The 22,413-nt window shown below is 41.8% G+C and overlaps 1 protein-coding gene across 1 annotated transcript in view; it reads left to right on the top strand.

Moving 5' to 3' along the window:
* IQGAP2 (IQ motif containing GTPase activating protein 2) overlaps positions 1-22,413 on the top strand; it is a 307,827-nt gene that overhangs the window by 247,729 nt on the left and 37,685 nt on the right. Inside the window, exons 18-22 of the mRNA XM_012180670.5 lie at positions 2,350-2,433; positions 4,956-5,027; positions 5,686-5,755; positions 10,250-10,458; positions 19,134-19,283. Of these exons, the coding sequence (XP_012036060.3) occupies positions 2,350-2,433; positions 4,956-5,027; positions 5,686-5,755; positions 10,250-10,458; positions 19,134-19,283 (585 nt within the window). The remainder of the gene's footprint in view (positions 1-2,349; positions 2,434-4,955; positions 5,028-5,685; positions 5,756-10,249; positions 10,459-19,133; positions 19,284-22,413) is intronic.

Raw genomic sequence — 22,413 nt, forward strand, 5'->3', positions numbered from 1 at the left:
CAATCACAATTTATCACTGTTTTCCTATTTGTCAGCATTCTGACCTCTATACTTTTTCAGTATTACAAACAGTAATACGATAGAAATCCTTAAATATCATCTTTTCTACACGGGTGCTTGTATTTTCTTAGGCTAGGTATATTGAAAATTAGAAACACTAGGTGAAATACTAAATAGCTTTAAATTTGATGCTGCTAAATTCCCTCCAAAAAGACTAGACTGTCTTGTAATTTTCCAGCCCCTACTCCCCATCCATGTTTTTGCCCCACTGCTTGGCAAGTGGATGATGTGAAGACTTGCCCAGAATTTCTCTGACTGCTACTCAAGGCTCCTCAAGCTTAGAGCCAGCTCACATTTTTTGTAGAGGTTCCCAATGTTTGTAGAATTGTGTTCTGAGGTTCCCTCTTTCAGCCAGTTCAAACTGTCTTCTCTCTCCCAGGATCCCTCATAGGTTTTGACACTTAAGCCTTCTTGTTTTCTAGCACTATGATGGATTGCTTTATAAGCATATCTGTAGAATGTTTCCATTGGAGGAAGCTGGGTGAAGGGTACATGGAACTCAATATATTATCTTTGCAGCATCCTATGAGTTGCTAATTATTTCAAAATTAAGGTTTTTTTAAAAGCACATTTGTCATTTCTAGGGATTTAAATTGAGGGAGGGGATATTATGTGTAAACGGGATAGCTGATGAAAGGTTGCTGTACAGCACAAGGAATCCAGTCTGCACTCTGTGATGACCTGGGCAAGGGCAGGGGGGAGGAGGGGCAGGCTCAAGAGGGAGGAGATATATGTATCATTATGGCGTGTTCAGGCTGCTGTACAGCAGAAACCAACACAACATTATAACAATTGCAAGACAAAAGATAAAAATACTGAGAGGGGAAGTCCAGAGCAAGTACTGGTTGCGTGTATATTCCATCATGACTGTTTCGTTTTGAATCATTACCAGAAAGTATTTTCTTTTTTAAATGCCAATAAAAATCCCATATACCTTTTTACAAAAGAAGGAATGAGGTGGATTGACATATGCAAATGTGAAAAAATTATAAAAAATAACTTGATGTTTGTATTTGTCCCTTTGAGATGGTTGGGTGACATCGCCAACTCAATGGACATGAGTTTGAGTAAACTCCAGGAGTTGGTGATGGACAGGGAGGCCTGGCGTGCTGCAGTCCATCAGGTCGCAAAGAGTCAGATACAACTGAACTGAACTAAACACAGAATTTTTGTTTATTTCAATTCTAACTTGAAAAAAAAAATCAGAGCAGTGCAGTGAGTTACAAAGATATGTCTCAATAAAAAGATTCTCAAAAATGAGTTGGACTAAACTTATAACAACTATGGATGTGATTATTCTAAAGATACCAGTTTGTAGTTCCCTGGCAGTCCAGCAGTTAGGAGTCTGCATTTCCATTGCAGGGGGCACAGGTTCGATCCCTGGTCAGGGAACCAAGATCCCACATGCTGCACAGAGCAGCCCAGAAAAGAACAACAACAACAAAAAAATTAAGATACCAGTTTGTGTCTACTTTTTGCAAATGTTTCTTATAAAAGCTCTCGTTAAGGTGATAACGTAGTAAAGGTATACTGATGAAGCCTCATTAAACTTTATGTAAAAATAGATGAAATAATGAAAGATCCATCACAACACTCCTGCTTTCAGGAATCCAGGGTCATCTTCCTTTTTGATCTGGATCACAGTGGCTTGCTTGCTGGAGTAAAGATACTTACTAGTCACTATTTTGAGGTATCTCATGCACGCTCAGTCACTTCAGTCATGTCTAACTCTTTGCAACCCCATGGATTATAGCCCACCAGGCTCCTCTGTCCATGGGATTATCTCAGCAAGAACACTGGAGTGAGTTGCCATGCCCTCCCCCAAGGGATCTTCCCAACCCAGGGACTGAACCCACATCTCTTACGTCTCCTGCTTGACAGGTGGGTTCTTTACCACTAGCACCACCTGAGAAGTCCTGAGGCATCTTACAATGTTACCAAATAATACCAGCACCAAGTTGATCTGTTTGTATATCTCAGGACAATTCCATTTTATTGTTACTTCTTATCACTCAGGGCCTTGTTAAAAATAGGCTTTCAAAGCATAACCTGGACTTCCACCTGGTAATTCCTTTCACCAACTTGGGACAAGCCACAGCGGTGAGCAGGTGCACTCTGCCCAGTTCAGTGTCCACCTGGTGTCAGATGCAATGGTGTCCAGATGAGATCTGGAAGGGAGGATTCCTGACTTTGTCCCAGCTCAGTGTCTCTTGTGGTATACTCTGTCCTTGCACTTTCTAAAATAAACTGCGACATGTAAGCAATTCTGTAACTCATTATTTTCTACAGGCTTTTTGGAAGGCATACAAGCAACGGGAAGCATATAAACGCAGACGACAAATGTTCATTGATAATATTCATTCTATTGTGAAGGTAAACACTCTTTCCTACCTTAGCAAGCGTGTAAACTTTTCCCTTCGTTCTCCTTTTGCTTCTGGAAGACAGACTGTGTCTGAGACTTGATGTCAGAAGCAAGTCCTGGGTTTGAGTCCCGCCTCCCCCCTGACTTAGCTGATCATCTTTAAGAAGGTCCATCAGAACACTATGTTGTTGCTGTACTATTAGGTTGGTGCAAATGTAATTGCGGTTTCCCATCGTGAGTTTTAAATCAATATGACTAGGTTCAAACACGTCTTCACTAATCAAAATAGGAACCATTACAATCAACACATTTTTGCCAATGAGAAATAAGTTTCTTTATTTCTGTAGCATAAAAATCTGCGCTTCAGGATTCAACAAACTCTTGGAAAGCATTTTTTGCCTCCTGCTGGTTGTGGAAGCATTTTCTCTGCAAAAAAGTTGTCGAGATGCTTGAAGAAGTGGTAGTCGGTTGGCAAGAGGTCAGGTGAATATGGCAGATGAGGCAAAACTTTGCAGCCCAGCTCATTCGACTTTCGAAGCATTGGTTGCGTGACGTGCCATCAGGCATTGTCATGGAGAAGAATTGAGCCCTTTTTGTTGGCTGATGCAAGCTGCAGGCATTTCAGTTTTCGGTGCATCTCATGGATTTGCTGAGCATACTTCGCAGATGTAGTGGTTTCACTGGGATTCAGAAAGTTGGAATGGATCAGACCAGCAGCAGACCATCAAGCAGTGACCATGACCTTTTTTGGTGCAAGTTTGGCTTTGGGAAGTGCTTTGGAGCTGCTTCTAGGTCTAACATTGAGCTGGTCATTGCCAGTTGTATAAAGTTTTCGTCACATGTACCTCACAGTCCAATTGAGAGATGGTTCATTACTGCGTATAGAATAAGAGAACACTATACTTCAAAATGACAGTTTTTTTAAATTTTCTGTCAGATCATGAGGCACCGATATATCTAGCTTTTTGACCTTTCCAATTTGCTTTAAATGCCGAACAACCATAGAAGGGTCAACATTGAGTTCTTTGTCAACCTCTTGTATCATTGTAAGAGGACAGCTTCAGTGATTCCTTTCAGTTGGTCATTGTCAACTCCAATGGCCAGCCACTGTGCTCCTCACCTTCAAGGCTCTTGTCTCCTTTGCAAAACTTCCTGAACCACCCCTGCCCTGTACATTAGTTAGCAGTTCCTGGGCCAAGTGCATTGTTGATGTTGCGAGTTGTCTCCACTGCTTTGCAATCCATCTAGAAATCAGATAAGAAAATCACTCAAATTTGCTCTTGTCTAACATCATCTCCATAGTCTAAAATAAACATAAAATACACACCGAGTAATAAGTCATCAGCAAAAAAAAAAAAAAAAAAAAGAATATGTATGATGGCTATGGCTGGTTCATGTCAATGTTTGGCAGAAACCAATACAATACTGTAAAGCAATTACCCTTCAATTAAAAATAAATTTTAAAAAATAAAGTAAGAAATGTCCGTGAAAATTATGTATAGCATAGCCACATTTATTTAAGAACGTATTCCAGTATCAAATGGCAAAGTTCAGCAGTGCAAAACCGCAGTTACTTTTGCCCCAACCTAATAAATGCTTCTTCTCTAAAAAGTCCAAATTGATTTGGAGGAAATCCAGCTTTATTTCATGTTCTTTGTATGATCTTTTCTAATAATAATTAGAATGTTCAGGTTTAACAGTACAAACCTTAGTTGTAAGGCAAACGCAAAACCAATGACAAGAAGGAAGTACAGGAATTAGGGCCTGTGTTTAGTAGATAAGCCCATCTAACCCAGCTTCCAATCCAGGCTGGCTGCTCCAAGCTTAGAGAAGGAGCAGCCGTTGGGGTGCCCACCCTCAGAGCTGAAAACTGAAAAACTGTCTGGCAATGAGCTTGTAGAAACTTGGAAATCCAGGTAAGAGTCAGAAGAGTACGGCTGGAGAGAGATGAAGTCCGATGAGATATGTTAAGACTTTTTAAACTGTGAGGACAGAGAATGACATGGTCGAGACCTTTTGCATTATTAGTTCCTGAACATGTTACACTTGGAAATATCCTGTGCTCACCATGGAACACTTGCTTATCCAGCCAGAAAACCATGGGTCACAGTGGGTCCCTCATGAGACCTTTGCAATGTTTTCCTGTAAAGGCCTAAAAAGTACTGGCTGCATTTAAGGGATGTTGGAAGCAACTCTGCACTTGGTTTTATTTGATCCCCTGACCCATTGCAACTCTCAGCAAAATGGCATGCTCGTTTGGCTTTTATTTACTGAGATTAAAACAAAATAGTACAAAGAGCTGCATTACCTTCTCCAGCATAAGCATAATGTGTAACATGTTCTGAACCCCTCGGAGGAACAGCGACGAAAGAAGCAGGAGGTGAAATAGAGGCTAAAGATGTTTATTAGTTGGTGGGTGGCTCATTTCTACTTTTTTATCAAATTATCAATATTATTTTTAAAAGACTGCCTAGAGGGCTATGAAAGGTGGTTTGGTAATTGCCTGGATTTTTCTTTTTCACTTATTTTTTAGATTCAGTCCTGGTACCGGATGGTAACAGCACGAAGGAATTACCTCTCACGACTGCAGTTTTTCAGAGCTCATGTAAGAGACACACGTGGATTTTTGTCCGCCCTGAGAATAAACTTAAATGAATAGTTTGTGAATGTTAGCATTGAATGATTCTTCTTAAATGGTAGAAACAAATGCTTGGAGGAAAAAAATGGATTTTAGAACTCAATGTGGTACTATTTAGAGGCTTCTTACATTTTTTTGTGGAGAGTAAGACTTCATCAGTCAGAACTGGAAAGGAAACGGGTGAGGAAAAATTTATGTGGGCTAGTTATGCCAGAGAGTAAAAGACACTAATGAAGGACTTTCCAACTTTGCTTGCAAAGTTTTTAATTACTGTTAACCAGTTAAATATAAGCCCACAGGAGGAATTTTTTCAGGATTTTTGAAGAATAGATATGTGAACATAGATTGGACCATCTAAGTTTGGTGGTAAAATTCTTTTCCCTGTTTAGATATCTTTATTTAGACAATCCCTTTGCAATCTTGTTTATATACTGTTAGCTAACTTATCTGACCCTTTCTTCAAAGAGAATGCAAAGATAAACGTTGACTACACCACATCTAAATACTGTCAGTTCTAAATAGTGTCCATTCTTCAAATGCCGTCAGTTTTTGAAGAGTTCTAAATTCTAAAATAGTGGAGTCGATGGAACTCTGGGAGGTTGTGACTGGTCATCTTCTTTTGCAGAACAATGAAATTGTGAAAATCCAGTCTCTATTGAGAGCGAGCAAAGCTAGGGATGACTACAAAACACTGGGTAAGTGGAGCATTCTGAAACAAAGTATTCCTCATAAACCAAGCAAGCACAAGTTACTTCCATCTGATCACGTCATGCACGTTACCGCCAGTAGACTTGACCATCTCAGACCCAAGCATGTCATTGACAGGAAACGGGCCTTTATGTCAAAGTGGAATGGTTAAGGGCAGTAGATGGGATTTCTTAAAAAAAAAAAAAAAAAAGGACAATGTTGAGGGGAGGGGATAAATTAGGAGTATGGGATTAACAGATACATACAACTATATATAAAATTGATAATCAGCAGGACCTACTGTATAGCCCGGGGACCTGTATTCAATATCTTATAATAACCTATAATAGAAAAGAATCTGAAAATTTATATTTATATATGTTTTCTGCAACAGCTTATGGAAAAAAACAATTTTGGCCAGGGGAAGGGGAAAGTGAAGGGAAAGTCGCTCAGTCGTGTCTGACTCTTTGCGACCCCATGGACGGTAGCCTACCAGGCTTCTCAGTCCATGGGAGTTTCCAGGCAAGAATACTGGAGTGGGATGCCATTTCCTTCTCCAGGGGATCTTCCCGACCCAGGGATCGAACCCGGGTCTCCCGCATTGCAGGCGGGCGCTTTACCCTCTGAGCCAATATGTACATATTTACAGTGTTGTGTTAGTTTCAGTGTTTTGTGAAGAATATGTAGCGATACGTATGTAGATTAACGATATACTTCAATTACGCTTCAATTTTTAAAAAAGGGAGTTGGCATGAATGCTGACATTTTTGTATTAAATGGGAGGTGAATATGGGCTCTGTGGTAGGGTTAATGGCAACCTCAAGAGGGCTCACGCCAAGGGGCACCTTCCAGGACCCCTGCCGCCAGCGCCCCGTCCCTGTGACAAGCCAATGCTGACTCCCACCTCCACAAGAGGCCCTCCAGCGCTGCCAGGCTCACGCCCACAGCACCAGCCTTGGGACGCAGTCCCCGTGCCCATTTCCTCAAGTGATGTGGGGAGGGCCTCGCAGAAGTGGACTCAGTGGTGGCTTCTTGGCAGGGCTGTCTGGGTGTTTCCTGCAGCCTGTCAGTCATGAGGTCACTGGCAGGAGGTCAAGATAAAAACTGTACGCCTGTCTCACTATGTATTTCAAAAGAAAATCGTGAAAAACAATCATGAAAGGACCTCTTACAGATACTCAAAAAATAATAAGAATAAGCTAGAGGCAGGAATTTAATGCAAAAGAGTTAGCCAGAAGATAAACTTACATCTGAATACTGTTTCATTTATTACCTGGCCTGTGATTTCTTTTTCTTCTCATTTTAAGAACAAAACATAGTCATATAAGAAATTTGGAAATGTGAATAAGAAGGGAAAAAGCACATAGTTTCACCTCCCAAAGAGAACTACAGACATCTTCATGTAATTTCATTTTAGACTTTTCACAGTCCCTGTGGTTTTTAAACTGTCTTCCTTATAATACTACTATGTCATTTGCAGAAAGTTGGAAAACAGAAAAATAAAATAAAAATCCCCCAGAAAGAGCATTCACGTTTTGTGCCATCTTTTTCAGCTTCAGCTCTGCTCATGTTTGTTATTCTATTGTTCGTTTGTTTTACATAGTGAAGCATTCTTTTATATGCTGAATTTTTAACATTCTAATTATCATAAGAACATGTGATAAAGAGCATGTCCTAGATTAAGTCTAGAAGAGCTTGCTGATAAGTTTATTAGCATTGCCCAGATTCTTCAAATATTTAGGTCATTCAGGATTAGTTTTGAGAGAGCAAAACACATCATTGTGTATTTTAGTAGTGGCCATTATGTTCTCTGTAACTATTTTGTGTCTTATTTCTTTCTTTTTGAAAGAAATCAAAATACTGCTCAGTAATGTTCCTAGCACAGTAGTAATAAGTAGTTTCGCCAACACCTTTTATTGTCAAAAGTCTGAATTATGGAGCAAAGTGTAGGACCCAAGGAAGACCCTCCCCGGTGACTTGTTAAGGGAAAAGTCTCTGGCAGCCTCCAAGGCCAGGTTCTGCCTCGAGCTGTGGAATCTTCCGAATACTGCCTTGCTTGCTAGGTTCCAGAATCCAGCATGCAGACTGAGGGAAGAACGTGTCTCTAATGCCACACTGCTCCACTTTGCAATTGATGAGATTCATGTCTCCTTTGGTAGATGTCTTTCTTTAAATTTTTACAAGTAAAGCTGAAGAGGGGGGTTTGTTTTCTGAGCCTTGACACACTAAAATAGGTAAATTAAGGATAAATTTTCCAAACACATACAAACTACTTTTCCTCTCCTTCTAGGGAACAGGTTTTTGTGGGTAGTTTTAGTTTTGTTTTTCTTTAAATTATGCTAGCATTTAGAATACTTTATTGACAAAAATCCATCCCTAAATTGTATATTCAGTAAAGTAGACAATTGTAGAAACAGTGCTAGATCTGGGAAGGAAAACTCAGCTGTGAGATTACAAACCAATTTCACATAGTTTAGCGTGTGTCCACTTCCCTCAAGACCACCCCCAACCAATACCTTGTAAATAAGTAGAACATATATAACTTTGTGGGTAGTTTTTGTCACTTGCTTACTGTTTTTTAAAGTTACAAAGATAGAAGGAATTCCAGCTAAAAATCTAGGTGATTTCTTATTAAAGCGTAGAAGACAGAAACTATGTTAGTGAACAAATTAGATTAAAGCTGCTTTGGCAAACAAGGTAGCTTTGTGGTAACTGAACTGTAAATTTTCATTTTTCTCAATTTAGCACCTTCATAAAACAACGGCATTTTCTTAAGCTGAAAAATATCGCTTTTCTTAGCCTGTCATGATTCATTTTCACCCATTTCCTCCAAAAAGGCACTGAATGCATTCAGGTGTGGAAGTTGCTAGAACTTTAACTGGCCACTTGTCAGGGCTGACTGTGAAGTTGGGTGGTTTCCTGAAACTAAAGTTACCACAAAGTGGTGTGAAGATGCAAGAAAGCCAACTGTCGACAGAGGAGCTATTACATTTGAACCGTAATAATTTCTTGAAGAGGCAAGAAAGCCAACTGTTGATTGAGGAGCTGTTACATTTGAACCATAAAAATGTGTAAATTATTCATTTGTTTCTACCTGCCCTCTTGGCACACAAAATGATACACGATTCTCTGGAGCAGGCAGAGAGAACTTTGGATGAGATGGCTTACGATCTCTCAGCTGTGTAACTGAGCTCTGGTGTGTGGTTCAGGCTGTTCCTGAAATGGTCATGTCACCAACAGCATCTTTGGTAAAACAGTAGGAAAATAAATTCACATATGCTTTGGTGATCAGGAAGTGAAGGGTCCATGATCCACGGTAACTTGCGATCTAGTGAATATGAGGTATTATTATCCAGTAGATTCCGAGCCTGGAGGCAGGTGTGGACCTCTGATGCATTTCCTTGATAGATACCGATAAACACATCAGAAGAGGCACAATAGTAATAGAGATGACTCTAGAATTGGCTGTTTGTGCTGGGTTCATGCTGCTAATTGTTTTCGTTGTTGATTGAACTCTGTATTCCTTAAGTGAGAAAACACCACACAGCCTAACAGCAGTAGTAACATAAGGAAGCTTGAATAGAGCCCTGATGTAAAGGAGAGGACGTTGGCTGAGGCTGCCAAAGCTGGGCCGGGCTCTCTCACGTCCTCTTTGTGTTGCTGTGTCCTGTCATCAGCACCGAAGGTCCAGTTGTTTACTCTTATGATTTACCCAGAGTCACTCTCACTAAACACCTTTAAAAAGTTGGGTGTTTTTTTTTTTTTGCAAAGTCACAGTGCCGAGGAATCAAAGCGTAAGTAAGGTTCAAGGCACTAAGGGAAAGCCCGTGGTGGAATTTACATAGATGCCCTCACCATGACTAAGCCTGGTCTCCTAGGTGCTGAGGGCCCTCCCTGGTTCATGCTGAAACGACAGGGACCCAGTTTCCATTTCTAAAATAATTTTGTTTCTGCCAAGTGTTCCAGTTGTGGTCCTCTTGGCTTCTGTTGGACCTTACAGGTCTCCCTTGACTGACCTTTCCTAATTCCCCTTTCACCTAATTCTTGCTCCTTCCCCCAGAGTCTTTTGGACAGAAAAAACAAACACATTCTGCTTCCTGCGGCAAGAACAGAAATCTCTTATCTGGCTCAGCCACAAGCTCTCAGAGCTGGGACTACTCAGTGTTAGCATTCTTTCCCAGATTCCTCATCAATAAGGCACCAATAGATAGAACTATCTCCTCAGTGTGGGAGTCCTGGAAACAGTGTGAGAGACGGCTGATAAACAAATGCTGGATAACAAGGAAATTGTGAGGCAGACGTTCTCAGTGGCCTGCGCTTATTTATATGATCAGTTTCCTTTGACACGTCATATTTGATGTGAGGCGGGATGATTCACTGTGGGGCCCAGCACCATCGTTGCTCTATTTTCTGATAATGCTTTCTTTAAAGACCTAGTTTCTATCCTACTGATGATCCTTTCAAGCATGCCCAGTTGAAGCACTCCTTTCCTTTCCTTGCAGTTGGCTCTGAAAACCCCCCATTAAGAGTAATCCGCAAATTTGTATACCTGTTGGACCAAAGCGACTTGGATTTCCAGGAAGAGCTGGAAGTAGCCCGATTGAGGGAGGAAGTGGTGACCAAGATCAGGGGCAATCAGCAGCTGGAGAAAGACCTGAACCTGATGGACATCAAGATCGGGCTCCTGGTGAAGAACAGGATCACTCTGGAGGTCAGTGGGGTCTCTGGGACTCTTGGCTCCCAGAAGACAGAAGATGCTTGTATATGTGCCCACATCACTCTTGGTCCAGCTGAGCTCCTTTGGAGTCCAGAACGGGTGACCCAAAGTTTGTTTACCATTTTTATTACCATTTAATGATGCTCAGACAGAACTGACCTGGAAAATTCTTTGCCTTCCCCTCTTTGATAACATTTGGTAAGACTTCTTTATCATTCTCAAACGAAGTTTATATGAAATAAAACCTACTTACATGTGTCCCTTCATAGCAAGACTAAGGCCTTTCTATACTATAAAAGAGAAATTAAAAGATATCAATTTATAGTTCAGTCCGGTCACTCAGTAGCTTCCGACTCTTTGCGACCCTGTGGACTGCAGCACGCCAGGCTTCCCTGTCCATCACCAACTCCCAAAGCTGGCTCAAACTTAGGTCCATTGAGTAGGTGATGCCATCCAACTGTCTTATCCTCTGTCGTCCCCTTCTCCTCCTGCCTTCCATCTTTCCCAACATCATGGTCTTTTCCAATGAATATTCAGGATTGATTTCCTTTAGGATAGACTGGTTGGATCTCCTTGCAGTCCAAGGGACTCTCAAGAGTCTTCTCCAGCACCATGGTTTAAAAGCATCAATTCTTCATCACTCAGCTTTCTTTATAGTCCAACTCTCACATCCATACCTGACTACTGGAAAAACCATAGCTTTGACTGGACACAGACCTTTGTCAGCAAAGTAACGTCTCTGCTTTTTAATATGATGTCTAGGTTGGTTATAGCTTTTCTTCCAAGGAGCAAACATCTTTTAATTTCATAGCTGCAATCACCATCTGCAGTGATTCTGGAGCCCAAGAAAATCAAATCTGCCACAATTTATAGTTAAAAACAAATATTTCAATATGAAAATACATGGGCCTGATACCATTAGATGTGATGGAGTTACTAGAGATTGGCCCCCTGCACAGAATAACCACAGATGGAGAGAGCTACAGACGAGACTGGTCAGGAGAGTGGTGGAAGCGTCCATGAATTCATTTTCCAAAATGGAGAACAGGGTAATAACTCCTGGGTGATAACTCCTTGAATGAGCAAAATGTGGTCTTCCCTCCACCCCCACCACTCGACGTGGAACTGCCGTCTTAGAAAACTAAGTTTAAATTAAAATTCTGAAGGATCTCTGTTGTGCTTATATGTAACATGATTAGATTATAGGCTCAAGCAGTTATACACTGAATTTTGACCTACATGAATGACCAGCAGGGCATTAAAAAAAATCCAACCATGTGAGATATGACCCCGGCCCAGCCTACCGACAGCTGGACCGCAGAGCATCTGTCCTCCCAGCACCTGCGCACTGGAAGCCAGCAGTGTCCTCCAGTCCATGAGATGTGGACCCACCCACACTGTTCCCAGATGACCCCTACAGAGTGGCACTTCCCTGACGTGCCTGGGTCTATGCTCAGTTCAGTTCAGTCGCTCAGTCGTGTCCGACTCTTTGCGACCCCATGAATCGCAGCACGCCAGGCCTCCCTGTCCATCACCAACTCCCGGAGTTCACTCAAACTCACGTCCATCGAGTCCATGAAACCATCCAGCCATCTCATCCTTGGTCATCTCCTTCTCCTCCTGCCCCCAATCCCTCCCAGCATCACAGTCTTTTCCAATGAGTCAGCTCTGCATGAGGTGGCCAAAGTACTGGAGTTTCAGCTTCAGCATCAGTCCTTCCAATGAACACCCAGGGCTGATCTCCTTCAGAATGGACTAGCTGGACCTCCTTGCAGTCCAAGGACTCTCAAGAGCCTTCTCCAACAGTTGCTCCCTAATAATGGCCTCTAAATAAATAACACTGTTTTGTATCTGTGAGAAACTGCTAGTGTCAGAGCTCCAAATACCATGTGAAAAGTGCTTTTATCCAAGGAAGGAGACTTCCAGGACAAGACCTCTCTCCGTGTCCCTATTCCCCTGCCATGTCAGTTTTCAGAAAGCCTGTAAGGAAGGCAGGGAAGCTGACCTCCTGGATGCCCTGAGAAGCCGACAGAGGTCAGAGGTGCAGAGTCAGCTTCCCGTGTGGATCTGGGAAACTGAGAGATGAGCAGTCACAGGAGGCTACCAGCTCCGTGGTCGTGGGAGTGCCTCGCTCCTGTCTACCCACCTCACAGGGATTCCAGCAAATCACCACAGAGAAAATAAGGAAACCAGAACAATTCATAAGACAAGAAATGACCATCTTTCCTAAATATTAAGGAATAAAACTACACATTTAAGTTTTATGCATTTAACTCTATTTTCATTATTTTATCCAGAAAAACAATAGTACTTTGGTCTTTAAAAACAGTATATGTTTGTATTGTTCAACACACATGAAAACTTTTAAGTATAATATATTCCAGAAGGTCCCTCAGAGAATGCCTTTTATAGCCTTAAACTGCTGTTTTATCCTATTCCCATAAAGTCGTAAACAGGAAATGTCTTGCCTTTTAAAATAAAGGCTTAGTTGCAAAAGAGTAAATAATTGAAATATGTAGCTTGTGGAAATGCAAGCATGGCAGATTTTCAGATTTTTATGAGTGTTTAAGATGTTTTTAAAGCATTACTAACTTTTTTTCCTCGGATGTCAAGATTTTTATTTGCAAATAAAAAAAGCTGACCATGATTAGCTTAGAGAAGAAAAGAATTCACAAATACCAGAATCAATAAAGCATTACTACTTGACAGCATTATGAAACTTAATTCTTCAACTTATATTCTTCAACACCAAATATTTATCAAGCGCTGATTAAACTAGTGATAAGTACATACTCTTTCATCTTGTCATTGATAGGATTTTTCATGTGATGATAAGAATAATACAGTTGGAATTTTATTTGCAGTGGTAAAATAGTGGGAAACAACCAAACCCCAAAACATCAAGTAACAGAATCAGTCCAACAAGTATGTTACAGAGCCACCGGGGGGGAAAAAAAATCACTTCTGAAGAATATTTCAGGGCAGATAGAAAGGGTTGGAATATAATGGAGAAGAAAATAAAACAGTGAAATTTCTATTATTGTAAAATATACAATTAAGCTAAAAGTGAAGAGGAACTAAAGAGCCTCTTAATGAAAGTGAAAGAGGAGAGTGAGAAAGCTGGCTTAAAACTCAGCATTCAAAAAACTAAGATCATGGGATCTGGTCCCATCACTTCATGGCAAATAGATGGGGAAACAATGGAAACAGTGACGGACTTTATTTTCTTGGGCTCCAGGATCACTGCAGATGGTGACTGCAGCCATGAAATTAAAAGACGCTTGGAAGAAAAGCTATGACAAACCTAGACTGTGTATTAAAAAGCAGAGACATCACCTTGCTGACAAAGGTCCGTCTAGTCAAGGCTATGGTTTTTCCAGTAGTCATGTATGGATGTGAGAGTTGGACCATAAAGAAGGCTGAGTGCCAAAGAATTGATGCATTTGAACTGTGGTGTTGGAGAAGACTTCAGAGTCCCTTGGACTGCAAGGAGATCCAACCAGTGGATACTAAAGGAAATAAGTCCTGAATATTCATTGGAAGGACTGATGCTGAAGCTGAAGCTCCAATACTTTGGCCACCTGATGTGAAGAGCTGACTCATTGGAAAAGGCCCTGATGCTGGGAAAGATTGAAGGCAGGAAGAGAAGGGGACGACAGAGGATGAGATGGTTGGATGGCATCACTGACTCCATGGATATGAGTTTGAACAAGCTCTGGGAGTTGGTGATGAACAAGCAAGCCTGGAGTGCTACAGTCCATGGGGTTGCAAAGAGATGGACACGACTGAGCAACTGAACTGATCTGAAGCTGAAAGAAAAAAACAAAATTAGGCAGTTTTTCTTTGCATGATAGAATTAATGGTTAATTAATTATGGTTGATTCTTAGAATTAACCATATTTGTTTGTTTGTTTGTTTTAAACAATGAGCATGTGTTGAGTGAGAGAATAGATTTTAAAGGGAAGTGACTTAATTCTTACAGAGCAACTCCAGCTCTCTGTAGTAACCCTGTGTCTTACTATTCTTTTAAATGGTCATTCCTGCTAGAAACCTCACAAAGTCAGTGGGCAAGTGAAACAGCTAACAGTGGTTAGAAGCAAAAGGAAGTTAGGAAAAAGAAACAGAGAACTGAAGTAGAAGTTCCTGAGAGGTATAGGGAGGAAGAAATGTCTAGACTCTTAATTAGCTTGAAGGAAGACTGAAGTAGAAATAGAAGGGAACCTTGAATCACTAAAACGCCCACTGATGGCTGTACTGTATCACGTGAGTACAGACTTGCAGCCCAGGGCTACCTGACACCCAGGACTGAAATTTACTGCTTAATAAAGCTCCTTCATTGCTTATATGAACATGTGTCCTTAATGTCTCTAGGCCTTTTCTTTACTGGAAAATGTGCTAAATGGCTTACCTGGATTATTTTTAACCTTCACATCAACTCAGTAAGATTGCTATTATTAAGCCCATTTTATATATTTACGGAAACTGAGCCTTAGAGAGGTGAACCTGTGCGAGGTCACAAAGCTCCTTATGCTTTGTGGATACCCATACTTTTATGACTCCAAACCCCAAGCCCTTTGTCCTAGTTCACACCTTCTACAAAAGTGTGTATACATTATCATATCACCTGCATGCAGATAGTACATTACCAGGGGGAGGGGAAAGATGGTGGCAATTAGGGCAACACTGAAAAGTGGAAATATTACGACAAGTTGAGTGCCATTGCTGCTTCAAACCAGCATTCCCCGAGATGTACAATATTTATTGATAAGAATTGTTGTTCAGTAGCTCAGTCACGTCTGACTCTTTTGCAGTCCCATGGACTGCAGCACGCCAGGCTTCCCTGTCCTTCACCATCTCCTGGAGCTTGCTCAGACTCATGTCCATTGAGTTGGTGATGCCATCCAACCATCTCATCCTCTGTCATCCCCTTCTCCTCCTGCCCTCAATCTTTCTCAGCATTAGGGTCTTTTCCAATGAGTCAGCTCTTCGCATCAGGTGGCCAGAGTATTGGAGTTTCACCTTCAGCATCCGTCCTTCCAATGAACGAACATTCAGGACTGATTTCCTTTAGGATGGACTGGTTGGATCTCCTTGCAGTCCAAGGGACTCTCAAGAGTCTTCCTGTTCCTGTCTTTACCAAATCTATTGATATTAATAATACAGAGGAATTTAGTTCTGCCCTAGAGCTTGCCTACCACCCCCTGCTCTCTCCTCTTCTGTATATGTCCAAAAATATGACCCTAAAGATGAAGTCTGCTACAAAACAAAGGAAAAGTCCCCCGTTTCCAGCACTAACCCCATTGAAAGTAGTTGGGAGGCCACGGGCCAGGGGGACAGTGATGGAGAGGTTGCAAGTACCAAGATTTTTTTCCTCTGTATATTTAAAATCAAGATAATCAGTTATCCCATGTATTTGGGAGAACTGTGTGATCTACGCATCACCCGTTATTTGAAGAGGAGAAGCCTGAGTTAGATGGAACTGTAAGCCAGTTAGCCTGGTGCTGTCTTAGATGCCTTGGGCTTCCTGATAGCTCAGGCTGGTAAAGAATCTGCCTGCAGTGCAGAAGACCCTGGTTCAGTTCCTGGGTTGTGAAGATCAGCTACAGAAGGGACAGACTACCCACTCCAATATTCTTAGGCTTCCCTTGTGGCTCAGCTGGTAAGGAATCCACCTGCAATGCAGGAGACCTCGGTTCGATCCCTAGGTTGGGAAGATCCCCTGGAGAAGGGAAAGGCTACCCACTCCAGTATTCTGGCCTGGAGAATTCCATGGACTATATATTGAGGTCGCAAAGAATCAGACTTGACTAAGTGACCTTCACTTTCACTGTCATACATAGATAAGAATATCAGGCCACTGCCTGCCTAGACTGTTCCTGAGCACCCACCTGGAGATAATTATGCTTCCTTTCTTCATCCTGAATGTATTTTTACATATTTGTGAAATAAGGGGGGAAATGTTGCCTTTTGGTCATTTTTATAGAAATGTAATCCCCACTTTCCCCATATAAACCATTAGAAGAATATAAGTAAAGGATTAAGTCAAGGTTGCCCCCACCTCCCGCCAAGCTGAGAATGAGAAAGAATAAAAACATAGATGTAGAAAGCAGTGGGTGTAACTACATAGAACTATTTAATCTCAAAGCTCCAAGGGTTTTCCTCCTTACCTATGAACTGACCCCAGCTATGGGCGAACTTATCGTCTTTCAGTCATTCAGACATGTCTGACTCTTTGCGACCCCACAGACTGCAGCACGCCAGGCTTCCCTGTCCTTCACCATCTCTCGGAGGGGCTGCTGCAGAGAGTCCTTTGGGGCTAAGAGCTCAAGGAAGCAGACAGACAAAGTTTTGGGAAGAACAACCTTCTCGCCACCTGCTCTCTGCAACAGTGCCCCAAGGTTGGGTGGCAGAGGAGGCATCCCAGAGCTGCGGCTTTCGTGTAAGACACGTGCCATCAGCAGGCCATGAAATCAGTTCAGTGTGTCGCTTCAGTCTTTGAAAATGGAATAGAATAAAAGCAAACTGAAGTATCAGTGCGTCCCAATAGTAAGAGTGAGTATCACTTTGAATAGTATGTGGGGGTGTGTTTATCAATAAAAGATGTAAAATGTATTTGTTACTGTGGATCTCCATAAAAATATTTGGTGGATCCTTATCTAAAGGACCTACCCTGGTCCATGACCCTTTAAGCCCCTTAAGGGGACACAATAGCCTGAGGTGACCACTTGACAGTGTTTATAGCCACACACTTTCCAGCCATCCCTGTAAATAGTTAAAGGAGCCTGACTGAGGATCTGAGAACCTTAATTTTGTTAAATACTTAGAGGCTTCCTTTCCCTTCCATCTCTAATTTCTACATCGCATATTTCTGCAAGAGCTTTTATAGATCGAAATGATAGAATTCCTTCTTTTAAAGGTTACAGTTTAGCAGTGTTTAGTATAGTCCCAAAATTGTGCAACCCTTACTTCTATTTGATTCTAGAACATTTCATTACCCCAAAAAGAAGCACCCCCCCCCAAATGTTCTGGAATTAAAAACTGTGGTGATGGTTGCACAACCTCGTGTCTTTATGGAATACCGCTGAATTGTACTCTTTGAAAGGACAAGTTTCATAATATGGGAATAATATTTCAATTTTTTAAAGTTGAAAAAGGAAAAACATCCATATTCATTAACATCATCACCTATCACTCCAACCCCCAGCCATGGCAACCTTTAATCTGCTTTCTGTCATGATAGTTTTGCCTGTTCTGGATCATCACACATATATGGTCTGTCGTGACCAGCTTCTTTCACTTAGCATAGTATTTATCTTGTAGCATGAATCAGTACTCACTGCTCTTTACTGAAAATAGCATTCCATTCACATTTTTGGCCCATTAATCAACTGATGGACACCTGCATCGTTTCTGCTTTTCAGCTGCTGTGAGCATTCATGTGCACATGTTTCTCTGGACGTGAGTTTGCAGTTCCCTTTGGCATATATCTAACGGTGAAATTGCTGGGTCATGTAGTAACTTGTGGGGGCTTCCCAGGTGGTGTAGTGGTGAGGAATCTGCCTGCCACTGCAGGAAACACAAGAGACACAGCTTCAGGACCTGGGTCAGGAAGATCCCCTGGAGAAGCAAAGGGCAGCCCCCTCCAGGACTCTTCCCCGGGAAATCCCATGGACAGAGGAGCCTAGCAGGCCACAGTCCATGGGGTCACAAAGACTTGGACACGACTGAGCGCGTGTGCATAGTAACTTGTGTTTAACTTCTGCAGAACGGCCGAATAGCTATTAATGTTGAACTTCTCTTCATGTGCTTATGAGCCATTTATAGATGATCTTTGGGAAAATCCTTTGCCCATTTTTTAGTTATTTGTCATTTTATTTTTAGATGTAGGAGCTCTTCATAGCGTACGGTGAATATAAGTCGCTTACCCAATTTGCAAACATTTTCTCCCACTCTATGGGTTGTTTTCTTTGATAGCGTACTTTGAAGCACAAAGATTTTAATTTTTATGAAGTCCACTTTTTGTTGTTGTTGTTGCTAGTGCTTTGGGCGCTGTAGCTAAGAAACCGTTACCTACATATACAAAGATGCATGTGTGAGAAGGTTCACTGCACTCTCTGAAATACTAATAAAATGTAAAGAAACTGTTCATCGAAAGGAATATGATTAAATAAATTATGACACACACACCCCTAAAAGAAACCATTGCTTAATCCAGGGGAGCAAAAGCTTTTGTCTAGGTTTTCTTGTAAGAGTTTTCTGGTTTTCACTCCTCTGTTTAGTTGTTTATGATCTCTTCTGAGTTAATTTCTGTTTATGGAGTGAGGTAGGGATCTGACTTCTTAATTTTTGGACCTGGATATTTAGTTGTCCCAGCATCATTTTTCAAAAAGACTGTTCTCTCCCTATTTAAGTGTCTTGGAGCTTACATTGCATGTTTGAATAAATGCATACAGCTTAGGAGAACAAATATTGCAAAAGCCAAACTTACCCACGATTTGGATTTTTCTTAATGTGTTTAGCACTCTCTGGTCCTTTGTTTCTTCATGAAGGAATGTGGAAAATTGATCTTTCCAGCTATGTGTGTCTTAGGGTGTCTGTGAAGGGAGTTGGGGGAGGGGGGGAGAATACCAGAGTAAAAAGTAGTAATTCCATAAAAAATTTTTTTCCAGGATGTAATTTCACACAGAACCAAACTGAATAAGAAAAAAGGTGGAGAGATGGAAATACTGAATAACATGGACAACCAAGGGATCAAAAGTTTGAGTAAGGAGAGACGAAAAACACTGGAAACGTATCAGCAGCTTTTTTATCTTTTACAGGTGAGGATCATTTCTTTCACTGTGAGTTGTGGGTAAATGCTATGCTCCGTGTTGATGGTTTACAACAGATCTTCTCCCATGCCAAGGCTATGATAGTTTACACATTCTGAGCGCTACTAAGTACCAAGTATTAATAGGAGCTTCATGCACATTTTCTCATTTTAATTCCTACTACAACCCTGGGAAGCTTCCGAGAATAGCTGATTGTTCTTCTCATATCACATGTCAGAAAACTGAGGCACAGCCAATGGTGATGAAAGGGTACTGGGACCCTGGCAGGCGACTTAAAGCTTGTCCTGCTTTCCGTGACTACGTCACGCTCCAGTTATCAGCACAGATGATATAAATCTACCAGTAACATAAGCAGATGCTGTCAAACATGGAAAAATTAACTACGTGAAAAACAGATCCCTGCCAGAACCAGCCTGCCCTTCTTTTGAGGAAGGAGCTGGGGAGTTTGGATTAGGGAAATAGGATTCCTTTTTTCTTTCATTATTTCCGTGACATCACTCTTCTCTAAATGAACAGTAATTTTCCATTGCTTCCAGAGTGTGGGTGAGAACTCAGCTGAAGTGGTTGCTGCTGGACTCGGGTGGACCAGTTTTATTTGTTTGTTTGCTTGACCATTGATTAACCTCATCCACCCTCCAGCACATACAGTGAGTCCCTAAGGGAACAGTGAGCGAGAGAAACAGGGCCTCCCCTAGGACGAAAACTTTCCCCGTCCGGTGTCCCTGAGGCCGCTGCTGGTGGCCCTGATCCCGTCAAGGCGTGGAGATGCTTGAAATCTTTGCTTGAGGATCTCGCTGGCATCACGTGCGCAGAGAACACATTGCCCGAGCCCTAAGGGGTAATCAAGCTCTTCTCTCAGGGGTAGCTGCCCCGCTGAGAGAAGAGCTTGATTTTGGTAGTTGAGCGTGCTCTGCTTAGAATGGACTGGAGCGCAGGTGTAGTACCGCAGATGTCCACGAGGTGGCGGCATTGAAGGAAAAATGGTGAAACAAAATGTCCTTGGAATCCTCTGCTTAATGACAGCTTGCTTTCCAGAAAGAAGAGGGCCTCACACTAGGTGGGGAAGATTTCTCATCTGCTGATATTAGGTTAATGTTCATCCACCAGCTAGAAATTTGATCTTAGGCACTTATCATTTTTGACATCTGTTAACTTCCAAGCGTATGAAGCTGCTTCAGGATTTAGTTTTCCGATGTTGAATTTTGGCAGAATTTGTGACATTTAGGAAGGTAAAAATTTAGTCATTCACCTAAAGATCCCCTGGAGGAGGGGATGGCAACCCACTCCAGCACTCTTGCCTGGAGAATCCCCATGGACAGAGGAGCCTGGCGGGCTGCAGTCCCTGGGGTTGCAAAGAGTCAGACACGACTGAGCGACTTGGCGCACACACGCACACTAAGATTTGTATAATTTACGCTGCTGTGTAAATGGAGGCTCACTAATGGAAACGAGAAAAAGCACTGGAACATGTTTAGGATAATTCCACAAGTTTTATTCCCTAAACTATCCAAAATGGATAGAGCCATAGCGTGACCATTCCGTTGTATCGATTGAAGTGTCAAAACACCATAATTTTTCTTTACCTTTTCTTCTCTCTGCTTTGGAGACATTAACCCAAGACTAATGAGGAAACTAGAGAGAAGCAAATGGGATGGGCCTTTCACCTCTGGAAATTCTTAGGCAGAACAGCAGGCCAACTAGTCCAGGTTTTGCTGTGGGCTTGTCTCTTCAGGGTGAGCTTAAATGTAAAGTTCTTAGGTCATCTGAGAGGAGTGAGGAGCGGGCTTCTTCAGCTGTAACTTTCCTTTCGTAAAAACCCGTATCTTATATGGGAAAAGAATCGCCCCAGAACTCTCAGAAAGTCCTCCTGAGCGCCTTATCTATAACATTTCAGCCAGTCATTACAAGCTTGAGAATAAATCTAAGTAGTAAGCTGAACTAGAATTCGGGTTTTCTTAAAAATTTTAAAGCTGAACTTCTTGAGAATATTAAATACTGGTTTCCCATGTGTTTCTTTTACATGAAATATGAAAGCAAAGGACAGTTTTCTTTTCTCACTGAAAGGAAGATGAAGAGTAAGACTTGCGCATTTCTCTGTCACTTTAATTTTCTTTTCTTCTAACCTCCATCTGATTAGTGTAATGCCTCCAGAAAAACCACATCACCACAAAGTCTGGCGCTATAGCTCTTGAACTCCATCTTCAGCTGAGCTCCTTGTCAATTTTTTTTTTTTTTAATTCTTGTCGATCTTTAAAACTCGTCCATCTTTTTTTTCGTATCAGTTTCTTCTGGCATTTTCCCCATGACCTACCCTGAACTACACCCTTCGGCCTCTTGGCCTCGCTCTTCCTTTCTCATGCTTTGTAAAACATCATGGCCGGGCTTCCCTGGGGGCTCAGTGGTACAGGATTTGCCTGCTAATGCAGGAGACACAGGTTCCATCCCAGGTCCATGAAGATCCTCCAAGCCACAGAGCAGCTAAGCCCATGCACCACAGCCACAGAGCCTTCACTCTGGAGCCCGTGCTCTGCAAGGAAAGAAGCCACCACACTGCAAAGCCCGTGCCCTGGAACTAACAGTAGCCCCCGCTGCTTACTGCAGCTGGAGAAGGCCCGCACGCAGCAACACAGGCCCCGCCCAGCCACAGATCAAAGGATCTGTAAGATAAAAAGAAGTCATTTAGAAAACATAAAATATTTGTTAAACCATCACGGCCATCCCACTGTCTGTCTTACATCCTTTGCATTTGCTTTCTAGTCTCAGAATATAGACTGTGTTGATTCATTCACCGGTCCTTCTAAGACAGTCTCTATAGCTCAGCCCTTGATCCATTCTTGCCAGTCTCTTCAGATAGCTCAGCCACCCTCTCTCTCTTCTTTGTCTCTACAATGAATATTAATATTTGTATTAATGCCTTCAAATGGTGAACAGTGAAATGTATTCATAATGCAATTATACTCCATAAAATATGACATGATATAGTATAGAAAATTTAAATCCTACCATAACTTTCTATTATAACTTCCTATAGTGATGTTATTAGCTGCTACCTGTCTTAATATGAGCCAGAAATTCTTCTGTGTGCCTCATACATAAGAATTCATTAAAGAGTAAAGAA

This window comes from Ovis aries, chromosome 7 (assembly GCF_016772045.2).
Source record: "Ovis aries strain OAR_USU_Benz2616 breed Rambouillet chromosome 7, ARS-UI_Ramb_v3.0, whole genome shotgun sequence".
In the NCBI taxonomy this organism is placed as follows: Eukaryota; Metazoa; Chordata; class Mammalia; order Artiodactyla; family Bovidae; genus Ovis; species Ovis aries.